This window comes from Marmota flaviventris, chromosome 14 (assembly GCF_047511675.1).
Source record: "Marmota flaviventris isolate mMarFla1 chromosome 14, mMarFla1.hap1, whole genome shotgun sequence".
NCBI classification, from domain to species: Eukaryota; Metazoa; Chordata; class Mammalia; order Rodentia; family Sciuridae; genus Marmota; species Marmota flaviventris.
In genome coordinates, this window is record NC_092511.1 from 5,544,444 (window position 1) to 5,556,809 (window position 12,366).

Genomic DNA, 12,366 nt, shown 5'->3' on the forward strand with positions numbered 1-12,366 from the left:
TCAGCAGGGTAAGAACTCGGGCCAAGATCCATGGAATAAAAGTGTCAAGGGTCAATGGAAGCTGTATACTAGAGGGAGGGAAGTGGAAAGTAGGAGATGGTTCAGAAGGGAATGCCTAAAATGAGACCACTGGTAACAGTAGGGTCTAAAACATGCTATTTGTGTCCCATGTAGGAAAGGGGACAAGACCATCAGAGGACAACAGGTCAGGGAACTGAAAGGCTATATTGGATGGGTCTTTATAGAAGGACATTGAAATCAGCAAGAATATGTTGTGCCAGGCGAGGTGGCGCACGCCTGTAATCCCAGCAGCTCTGGAGGCTGAGGCAGGAGGATCACAAGTTCAAAGCCAGCCTCAGCAGCTTAGACTCTGTCTCAAAATAAAAAAATAAAATGGGCTGGGGATGTGGCTCAGTGGTTAAGCACAAGTGGGTTCAATCCCTGGAAAGAAAGGCAGAAAGGCAGGTGGTGGACAGTTTGGCAAACAAATACATGAGTGTGGAGTATGACATTAGAAAACCCCACATGATCACTATAGCAGCATCAAGTTCAGGTGGTTAACCATTCACACAGGAAGTCCCACCAAAAGGCACCTGATGATACAGCAAGAACACCTACTCACACCGTGGTTTCCAGGTCCAGTCCACATGGACTAAGCTGTCAGGCGCACATGACATGGTGTCAAGCCCCTACTTGGTGCTAGTCAGTTCCTCCAGGAACAAACTGGGAGTCACCCAGCTGGCTCCTAATAGGGGAAGTATCTTGATGTGCTGTTGTCTACTTTCCTAACATTCTGGGTAACATTCCTAACATTCTGACTGAATAAAAGACTTGTTTTATTTTATCTGGGTATGGCCTTACAGTCACTTGAAGAAAATTACTTCCAGGAAAACATCATCTAAGTGAAGAGACATACAGGTCCCGACCCTCTTACTGCTTCAAAGTCTATAAATGCAACTAACTGAACAACCTATTTTTTTTCTTTTTTTGGGGGGGGTGGGGAACTGGGGGGTCGAACCCAGGGCATTGCGAATGCAAGTCAGATGCTTTGCCACTGAGCTGCATCCCAGCCCCCTATTTTGTTTTTATGGGTTAGAGTAGGGCTAACATGGATTTTCCTTAATCTGCATATTAGTCACATCCATAATTTCCTTTTCTTCTTCTTCTTCCTTTTTTTTTATGATACTGGGGACTATATACATGGCTACAAGCTGGGCAAGTGTCTAGTGCTGAGCTATACCCCAAGACCTTTCTATTTTGAGACAGGTGCTGTTAAGTTGGGGAGACTGGCCTTGAGCTTCTGATCCTCCTGCCTCAGCCTCATGGGTCGCTGGGATTACAGGCGTACACCAACATACCTGGTGAATTTCCTTTTTCTTCTTGTCCTTTCAAGTAAGATAGGTGAAATAGGTAGAGAGAGGCTCAAAGGAGGTTCAACAGGAAGTTTAAAAACTATTTTGCAAAATACGTCTCTACCAATCCAATAGGAAAAAGACCAGAAAGAAACACACCAAAATGTGAAAACTATCTGTGATAGAATGACTCATGGGTTTGGGGGGCTTCATTCACTTGAATGCATTTTACTACTCATGTCAAGCCAATGTGAAGATGATGGAGGGAACAAGTTAGTGTGGATGTGGACAACTATAAAATAATTTCTAATCAGAGGGTCTGGACATAAAGTATCTGTTTATGGTACACCCTAAGTCTTATGTTTTCGTTTTATTTTGGGGGGAATTATAGTGTGGGTTTTCTAAAATTCATCAAATTTCACAACTTTCTTGCATTGTACAAACTTGGAATTATTTGTATTGAGATTTAGTTTATTAAACATAAAGAAATAATTTATTTGCTGAGTAATGGTTTATTACTTAGCACATGTTGACATGGTCCTCCTATCTTAAGCACGGCCCTCAGGACTTAAAATGTTTGGGCTGTTTGGCTCTCTACCACGAAATACAGAGACTTGGGAATTGTACCTGTATATCAACCAACTTATGGCTGCTGATGAAGACCTGTGGAAATGAAGTCCCATGGCCGCAGGCACCATAGTGTGGAGTAAGCACCAAATTGTGCATTGTTCTATATTCGTTACTCCACGTTTGGTTATTTTTTTCAACTTCCAGCTACATCTAGCATTTACTAACATTATAATCACCCTGTGGCCACTTTAAGGCATGCACAGGAACAATGAGCATAGAACTTGGCTGTGGGAGGTTCAGGGGAAGATGGAAGAGTACCATGGCTTTAAATGCCTCTGCCTCCATCATAGCCTGTGGTCTGTGGTGTGAGCTCACTAAACACTTCCCCAGTAATACTGATGAAGGGGAACTCAGCAGAAAAGGAGCAAGGGGACAGGACCGACAGATAGAAAAGTCAGGGTGACTCAGTGGGTAGAGGCCATGGTGAGCTGTGTGTAGGGGGAGGGGCCGAACTGGGGCAGAGATGCATGAGGATAAGCAGGTACTGGATCACCTTAGACTTCATGCTGTTCTCAAGAGTTTATCATGAAGGCTTCAGGGACGGTTTCTTTCTTCTTTGATACTGGGGATTGAACCCAAAGGAGCCTAACTACTGAGCCACATACCCCCCCCCCTTTTTTGAGACTGGGTCTAAGTTGCTGAGGCTGGCTCTGAACTTGTGATCTTCCTGCATTAGCCTCCCAGTCTGCTAGGATTATAGGTGTGTGCCACTGTGCCCAGCAAGTTTCATTTTTGAAGCAAGAGAATAAAAATCTGATCCGTGACTTCCGAAAGGCCTCCAGGTTGCTTTTCAGAGAATGGGCTGGGTGGCAACAGGACTGGGGAGTAGATGCTGGGTCGGGAGGCTGCTGCTGTAACTGAGTGAGCAACTGGGAGGCCAAGGTGGGGAAGACAGTCATCCTGTGGCAGGGACACAGCTGACAAAGGCAAGGATGGAAATCAGTCTCTGATTTGTGTTAACCAGGGAAAGTTGTTATTATTATTTTGATACCAGGGGTGTTTAACCAACCGAGCCACATCCCTAGTACTTTTTAAAATTTTGAGAGAGGGTCTCATTAAGTGGCTTAGGGCCTTACTAAATTACTGAGGATGGCTTTGAACCTGCAATGTGCATGTGCACTGCACCAGGTGCAAGTCATAATTTTTGAGATGGGGACCCCAGAGGAATTCAAGCTTGGGCAATGGTGTAATGAGAAGGCAATTTGGTCTGATGTGTTGAGCTTGAAGGTGCCTATGCAAATACTTAGCAGGAACTACTCATACATTAGGTTGGGGTGGGGAGAGGCTGGAGGAAGGTGGAGTCTGATGGAGATGTGTGGGAGGCAGGCTCTGCAGAGCAGAAAACATGGGAGGTGTTAAGGGTGTAAGCTGGTTAGAGGAACCTGGATTGGGAAGGATTAATCAGAGACAGAGAGAGAAGCAAGGCAGAAATCACACAAAAGCCAAGAATGCATCTCAGGAGCTGACCTGGTCAAATGCTACAGAGATCAAGAGATATAGACAAAAACCTCAGGAGATTCATCAAGAAAGAGGCCAAAAACAACCCCAGTAAGTGGCTCATGAAGTGCTGGGGAGAGTGAGCGAGCCAAGCTACCATGCTGACTCCCTTCCCAGCAGCCTGAGAGGCTGAGACTGTGGGCAGCTTCCATGAGCTGTTGACAGATGCCTCCTTCCCACAAGGGCTTGATCCAAGACAATCTCTTTGAAGCTTACAACATGCATTCAAGGAGTATGGGGTGACAAACAAGAACTCCACTTTCCAGTCCCTGGGCACAGGGCGAAGACTTTCCCAGGAGCGAATGTTAACACTGACATCTATGCTCCAATTGCAGGCCAGCATATAAGGTCACTCTCCTGTTCACCTTCCACAAATGGATGGCAACCAGGGAAGGGTTCCTGCCCCAGGGTGTCCGTCTGCTCTAGGACCAGACCCCCTGCTGGAGGCGAGCCAGCCTGCACCAAGATACCACTGGTACTGTCCAGAGGAGATGACGGAAAAAAGAAGCACAGAGCCAAGCCTACTTGGACAACAAAAGCTACGCAGTAAGATAAGGTTTTTACCAGTATGGAGAAATGTGATTTTTCATGACTAAAAAATCTAAGCTGCTGGCTGGGGATGCAGCTCAGTGACGGAACGCTGGTCTAGCAAGCCAAGAGCATGGATTAGACCCCCACTACCTCAGGGTCGGTGGGGGGAACACACAAATCTGACGCTTGGCAGCAGCAACAAGTGGACTGAGCCAACACAACCAGTCTGCATCTGTTAAAGAAAGGGGGCAGTAAAGCACCATGCCTCTCAACGCCCCCTCCTTCCCATTCCCCAAACCCTAGCCAAGTTAAGGGAATGAGAGCAAGCCTGGCGGGACATCCAGGTACGCAGCATCTTGAAGAACACTGGCTACCTCTCCTGCCCACTGGCTGCGCATCAGTGCAAAAAGTCAACACGAGGCATCTTTCCCTCAGCCGCAGCATGCAGCAGAGTCCCTGAGTCTGCACCTAAATCTCCAGTCACCATGTCTGCAGGGGTCACAGTGTTCTGCTTCTAAGAAGCAAAACCCAGGTCCAGATGCGAGTGCTGGGAAAGAGACCACACAGAGCTTGGAAGGCCGACTCTCCCTGCTAGGCAGTCAGTAACTTCTTCCCTCTCTGTCTGAGGAGAGAACACAAATGCTAAATGCGAACTTAAGGGTGGCTTTAATTTCCTCCCAAGTGCTTATGTGACAGTAGATTTATAAAACTAATGTACAGGCAATTAAAGAGCCAATGATTCTTAAGAACATCATCATTACATCGAAGACTTCTTCAAGAAAAAAAACTGTTCATTCTTATGACAGTGCCCCATTCTGCAGATGGATTTAAAGTCTAAAATAAGCAAACACACACCATTTCTTTTAAACTACTGTTTAATCAGTTTCAAAGACACACAAATTAGAAAAAGAAAACATGTACATTCAACACACCTTCAAACCCAGCAGTAAGCCACCAGAAGAGCTCTGGGGACACAGGTCAGGAACAAGTGGTAAGAACTCAAGACACCACATTGAACTGACAGTGGTGGTTGCAACTCACTGTACAACAAGAACTGACTTATGGATCTGTTGAAAAATAACACTTCTTTAAAAAAATATTTTAGAATAATAAAAACAAGCAGCACAGAACACCACATGGCATTCTTGCCTGGGGAGGGGAGAGAACACTGCTGACCGTGGCTACTGCAGCCACACTCCCCTCACCGTCCAGTAACAGAGACTCAGCAACTTCCAGGCAGAGGTCCAGACGCGCTCTGAAGGGAGGGCGGGATGAATCACACACCTCCCTGCGTGGGACACAACCCCTTGCTTTACCTCAAGTATTTTTACCTCCTTCCCTCTGCCTTATATTATGCCCCTTCTGGTTTGAGAGGCAATCCTGTAAAGATGACAGAAGACGGACAAGAACATAGTGTTCAACACTTTTTTCCTTGCGATAAAAAGTCAGTAGCAAATGTACTTCATTGACAAATCCAACTAAAAATACTTAAATTGGGAAAGAAGCATATTTAAAATGCCTCAGTACTTAAGTTTGTCCTTTCCTGGGAAGGGACGGAAAGGAATATTAACAAATCAATTTCTCAAAGAAAATCCAAACTATAGCTGGAAACAGTAAACAGCATACACTTTTTCCACTTCAAACATGCTATTAAGAAATTGGTTAGTCATTTTGCTTATGTTGCTCTGTAACTTTCCGTTTTTCATTATATTTTTGTTTCTTTTTATAGTTGCAAAATTTGATAAAACATGGCTGGAGAGATGGCTGTGTATCACTGGTAAGTGTCAGACAGCAGTTTTACATGGATCTTTATACTATTTATAGAACACAGAGTCTTGGGTTTGTTTTTCTTTTTGCTTTATAAAAGTCATACTAAAAGAAGAGTTATAATCAGTTTTAAAGGCAAGACAATTTAGTTGGCATAAAAATGTGTCTTTACTTTTGGTTCACAAAATTTTCCCAATCAATGACCTGAAGCTTGTCAGTTCTTTACTGGGGTTTAACTTTATGTTAAAAACCTATTAAAATAAATATTATTTTAAAACATATAAAATATTATTAAGCAGCCTATCAATTAAAATGCAAGTGGCTGCATCCTCTGTACAACAAGAGCCTCAAAAAGCAGCTTAATCACTGATTAGAAGTGCATTCCTACAAAATATCAATGTTGAAAATTTCATTTTAAATTTTCTTCTGTAAGGAGAATTACTATAAATAGAATTGACTACATGGTGTTGCAGAAAAACACTGCAGAGACCCTTTACATTCTAATCCTTCAAACTCAAATTTCAGTGTGGATTTATTATTTTTTTTTAATGCAATCTGTTCATTCAACCACAGTGGTACAAACCCACTTTTATTAGCAGAAATTTAGCATCCAAAGAAAGAGCATGATGATCAACCACTCATTGGGTGCCTCTGGGTCAAGTGCAACAGGTGTGTAAGGGCCTTGAGGGTAGTTAAGATTGCATTCACAGTGTTATTCAGAATCCTGCACCTATGTTAAATTTGATGCATTAAATTTCAGCAGAATGGACTATTAATGTCTGACTAACCCTCAAAATACTGACCGATATTTAGAAGCTTGGACAAATCCTTAGCTGACAGCAATACAGGTACCATTTTGAGATAATCATTCTCTCAAGTAATTTTTTTCAATCTTATGTAGAACTCATAAAACCAATTATCCAATAATTATGAATTTGGAAACAAAAAGTATAAATGTCCAATTTGTTCAAGAATATCCAAATTAAATATTTAAAAGGTATGAATTTTAAACAGGAAATGTTTGTCCTAAAGTCAACAAATAAAGAATGACTTATATAAAATAATTTTAATGGCAAAAATTTTAATTATTTTCTGTAGTTTAAAATAAAGTGGTAAAGGGGGATCACAAATTCAAGGCCAGTCTCAGCAAAGGACTGGGTTCAATCCCCAGTACCAAAAATAAAAAATAAATGTTTTCTTCAATAGAGACCATTTCACTATGAAAGTCATTTTTAAGGGCTATGTTCAGTAGAAATAGTATATTGCCACACCTTCTGATCTAATGGATTGTTTGCCCTCTGAGCCGGGCAAGGTGGCACACTCCTATAATCCCAGTGACTGAGGAGGCTGAGGCAGGAGGATCAAAAGGAGGGCTAGGGATGTAGTTCAGTGGTAAAGCGCTCCTGGGTCCAACCCCCAGTACCAAAGACAAAACAAAATAAAATTTAAAAGATCCAAACCACAACTAAAACAATCAAACAACAACTAAAAAGGTTTTCTTCTGGCCAGGTGCAGTGGTGCACACTTATGATCCCACTGATTCAAGAGGCTGAGACAGAAGAATCAGAAGTTCAAGGCCAGCCTCAGTAAACTAGTGAGTCCCTGCCTAAAAACAACAGTTGGAGGGTGTGGTAGAGCATCCCTGGGTTCAATTCCCAGTACCACACACACACATACACACTCACAAATACTCTGTTGCTATGACAACCTTTAAAAAAGTCATGGCTTTGAGTGTCAGTAATGAAAATCAGCAACCACAATAGTTCTCCTTGTGAATCTGCCCATGCCCTTGCACTTGGCTCCCCTTCTGGGTCCTCGTTCCTCTCCCTTGCAAGGGAAGGGAGCATGAGCGCTAGAGAACAGGCACTCAACAGGCACAGCCAGAGTTTCCAGTTCCTCCTCCAGGTCAGGCAGTGCTCACAGGAGGAGCTCCCCTTACCTCCAGAAACCACCTTTCACTGCCAACGTTTCTCAAAAGCGGTGTGTATGTAAGTCCCTGTGTGAGTGTCAACATGGTGGGGACCAATGGCAACATGTTAAACAAGTGGAAGGTGGAGGCTGATACGAGAAGTGGTAGCTGGACATTTTTGAAGCCAAATAAATCTTGTCTATTACTCTGGATATTTCAGAAGCTAAATAAACATCCCCTATTACCCTGAGTTCCAGCAAAAATGCTAATTTTAAAAACAGAATGAGCCACTTATAAAATGATGACAGTTGAGACACGTCAAAGTAACTATTATTGTTTCAAGAAAATGAAATTGAGGGAAGAATAATTATTTTTGTTCAATTTTTTTCCCTGAGTAGTATGTAATTAACCAGAAGTATAAATATGATGTTGATTGATCATCTCTAGTGTGGTTTCATGATATCTGAAGAGTGGGAAAATAATATAAATACACACTGAATTCTATTCTGCTGCTGAAGGAAAAAAAAAAAAGCAAGCACACATCACAATGAATCCCTTTATACTTGACAGCAGTAGAGATATGCTAGATTTTAATTCTTCTACCATAGGTAGAAACAAAAAATTAATCTTCACATCACTCCAAAGAGAATATTCATTTTGTAAAACTTTTTTTTTTCTTGGAGAAAAATCAAGGTGAGAATTAGAATCCTAGTTTTTCTTTTAGATTGCATATTTGTGATTATTTCTCCAAATCAGATGAGAGGTATTCAAAAAACATTTCATAAAAAGCACTAGTAGATTCAGGGGGGTAAAAATTACCACCAGGACGGCTCAGCGCCATCCTGGTGGGAATCCAGGAGCCAGCCCAACACTTTGCTCTTTGCAGACAGAGCTGTAGTTAGATGTTCAGTCAGCAAAAAGCAGGGGCCATGATGTGGGCTGAGAGATGAAATATACTCGGGCAACAGAAATAAATGGTGACTCTCTGTAAGTAGCTGGATAGAGAGAACCAAGAAAACAAAAAACACAAAAGTTTTTGCAGAGCTTTCTGGTTACTCTACATTTGTTTACTTTCTCTTAACAGTGAGCAGATTCTCTGCAGCACTGATTAAACTGAGAAGATGTTTTAAGAGGAGACACTTTCCATGAACATTCCTTTTTAACCTCACATTATACAGCTAGCTTAATTTCAATGCACGGGAAAACAGACAAAAGTTACTTAGCTATCTACCCTGGCCTGGGAGGAAGAAGTGGGGTTTGCCTCATCAGAGAGAAAAACATAAGCCTTTAGAAAAGCAAGTGTGTTTCTAAAAGTTCTAAGACAATACACTGACTTTTTGAGACCACAGAAGTTCCAAGTGCATTGACTTTGCATTTCTTTACATGAAATACTACAGAGCTTATGTCAGATTTTTGTTTTGTCTTTACTTCATTTATAAGTTTATTAGTGATCAGAAAAAGAGACTCATCATAGACATATAATTTCATTTCATAAAAATTTAAGGCAAAAAGAAAAGTTCCACCAAAGATTGGTCAAGCAACGGTGAGGTTGGAAGGCCTCATCTGCTTTCCCTGCCACAGGGTGACCGACCATCTGTGGCTGGGCCCAGCTGTAACACCTGGCCTCCAGTTCCAGCTCCTGCTCTTGCTACTGCAGCCAGCACAATACTCTGCAGACTAAAGGAGATGCCCAGGAATTCAAGGCAAGATTATTCATGGTAGAAATGGCCCATAAGAAGGAATCACAGTTTTCTTCTTACAGAATCTAAAACTCATTTTAGCAGGAGTTAACAACAAAATTTTAATGTGAGAAATTTAAAAGCATCTGGAAACTAATTTCTATTAGTCTCAAAAACGTCATTCAGTCGCCATGTCTTTTAAGTTTTTGATTTCCTAAAACTTTTCCACATAGGAATTAAAGTGACAAGGATAGGAAATTGATTAGCCAGACAGAACCCTAATTACTAGAGACTTCTTTCAAAAAAAGCAGTCTATCACTGTTACTCTCATTATCTCTTCTAATTCTATATAATTTATGCTTGATCAATTTCACTTGAAAGTCCAAAGTATTACCCAGTTTTTAAACTTTTATGTCTTAGACAGTTACACAGAACCCCATGAAGAAAGGGGGAACTGTTTCTAGCTCCAAGTCTCACAGAGCTTTCTTCATTCCTACTTTCCTGCCTCATTTTCTCTTTTTTAAGAAAATAAGCTTAAAATATCACATTACCAACCTTTAATTATGTTTAAGAAGTTCCTCCTGGAAGGACTCTCTGACTAACACAAGGTAATTAAGCTCTCCAGCAAAATAAGCTACCTATAATTTGGCATCCATTACTGCTTACAGTTTCACTATGCACTGTAGTCATTTGAGATACTTTAAGAAAACCCTTCAAATACTGAGATGTTTATTGCATTTTTAAAGTATCTACCATCTTAAATATCCTGTTTCAAATTCCTTCTAAATTCCTTTACATTATACAACATCAAATATTGAAATAATCTTCTCATACTATTACACTTGAAAATACCATTTAGGAACAATATTTTAGGAAATAGAGGGTTTAAGGCAAGACATTCATTTGGAAAAGTTAACCCCCTCAATCATTCAGTCGGACACGATAAGTTTTCCACCTCTGCAGTGCCTTGGGGTACACAACATACATTCGGCAACAGGGCACACATATGACCTTGTGGACATATGCTGAGGTCGGAATGCCCCATGAAATATGAAAATATTTTTATGTAAGGCGTGGCCCACAGGGACATGGCATGGGAGGGCTGCTTCTTTCCGTTTCCAATCTGGTTTACAGGAAATTCCCTACCTATAGCTGTCCCATTTCCCCCGTTAATCTCTTTTCAAACAAACACAAACCCCTTGCGAAGGTGCTAAGACTGGTTTCTGTCAACACAAGAAAGGCAGTCAGCAGGAAGGCCTCCCCATCACTGCCTTGATGAAGATGGTCTAGAGGCTTTTTCTTGGTTCTGATTGCAAATGCTGTTTCTTGTGGAGAAACTGTCCTCTCCCAAAGAATTTTCTCTTTCGTCAACCTTTCTGGACTGTGAGAGCTGATGGTTTTCATGTATATTCTTTCCTCTTTGAGTCTTTTTCACTGGCAACAACCATAATACTAAGATACTACAGACGTGAAGGCAGTAATACCAGGAGCTAAAAGAAAAAGGAAAAGTTAGTTATATTAAATTTGGACACTAGTAATCCTTCACTGCACCCTGTGGACACCTGCGTCACTGCTCCCTCCCCTTCAAGGTGGACTCCACACTGCGGCCCAGGGTCTCTACAGAGCTCTGCCCCCGTGAGCACGAGAGTAGATTACACAGCTTGGAACAGGACAAGAAGAAAGGTACTTATTAACAGTGGTAGTGATCTGAAAATAATCCCTTCAATCCAGAGACTCTAATTCTGAGTCACCAAAGAGACAATAAGGACAGCAGAGCCTGGCTTGGCCACGCCCCCTGCTGTCCACTGTCTCTCCCTGAGTCACAGGGATTCTGAGGAGGAAAGCAACAGATAAGCAACAGTGCCTGGTGGTGACTTCCACACGTAAAGAAAGGCCATGTTATTTAAGATACTCAGAAACATCATTCCCCAAATCAAATATAAACCAAATGCAACCTCAACTGCTCTATAATAGTTGGAAGTTCAAGTGATTGAGAGAAGTACCTGAGATGCATCGAATAGCCCAATTTACTGCATTTTAAAGTAAGAAATGATTCTGTTAAAGTAGAAATGTCTTTCTGTATGTATGATTTTTGTAATATTGTATTTGACAATTTTCCAGCTGCACATTCTGTTCTAAGTCACTCTAAAGTCTAAAGAATTTATGAAAGGATCAAGTTTTGATCTCTAAGCTATCACTATTATGGGGGAGTGGAATTAGATGGGGCAAGGGGAGGAGATAAACAAATAAACAAAAAATATGGAATTCAAGTTAACAATTTCTAATAATACAGTGATGACCATAGTACTGATGAAACAAAAGAGTGAAAAGAAACAAATAAGGAAAAATCTAAGTAACTTATTTTCCTTTGATTAAAGAAACCAAGATAATTAATCATTCTTTGTAAAGACCCGACTTTTTTCCCAACCAGGTTCTGGACAATCAGGCCAGGAGGTTTCCAGTTCAACATCCCTGAAAGCTAAGGCAGCAGTTACCAGCCGGCACTTCCCTCACCTTCACGAGTGTGAGCCATCCCATGAAGATTTGAGATTGCTTGGTTCAGGATTAAGAAGTAACTGTCATGCTTCTACCAGCAGAAAATGAGGTACAGTACTATTTTCATATCCCATGCAATAGCAAGGAACTTTCTTTCCTGACAAATCTTACGAGTAACACTTACCTGTAAAACGTGAATGATGGTTTTATAGAAAGAAGCACAAATGGCACAACTGTATAACTTATTGCTATTTGAGTTACTGCCCATGTTATGATGTCATAAAATAATTTAAGTTGGGGAGTTTTGAGGAAATAATGTCTAAAGTTGTTTCTCATCTGAAATAAAAAATAAACAAAAAACACTTACTATACCTTTAAATTAACATTACTTACACAATTATACTGGCAATGACTATATCAAGAATGTTGAACTTGCATGCAGCTGGCATGAGTCTAAAATGATACTACCACTGTGAGAAAAGCTGGTTCTGAAAAATTGAACACA

General features: G+C 41.1%; 1 protein-coding gene across 2 annotated transcripts in view; it reads right to left on the minus strand.

The window, feature by feature from the left end:
• Positions 1-4,867: 4,867 nt before the first annotated feature.
• Positions 4,868-12,366, minus strand: part of Mboat2 (membrane bound glycerophospholipid O-acyltransferase 2) — a 130,349-nt gene continuing 122,850 nt past the window's right edge. For both annotated transcript variants that reach the window (XM_027937876.2, XM_071601321.1), the window contains 2 exons: positions 12,046-12,197; positions 4,868-10,855 (listed from right to left, as the gene is read on the minus strand). In XM_027937876.2, the coding sequence (XP_027793677.1) occupies positions 10,630-10,855; positions 12,046-12,197 (378 nt within the window). In that variant the 3' untranslated portion in view covers positions 4,868-10,629. The remainder of the gene's footprint in view (positions 10,856-12,045; positions 12,198-12,366) is intronic.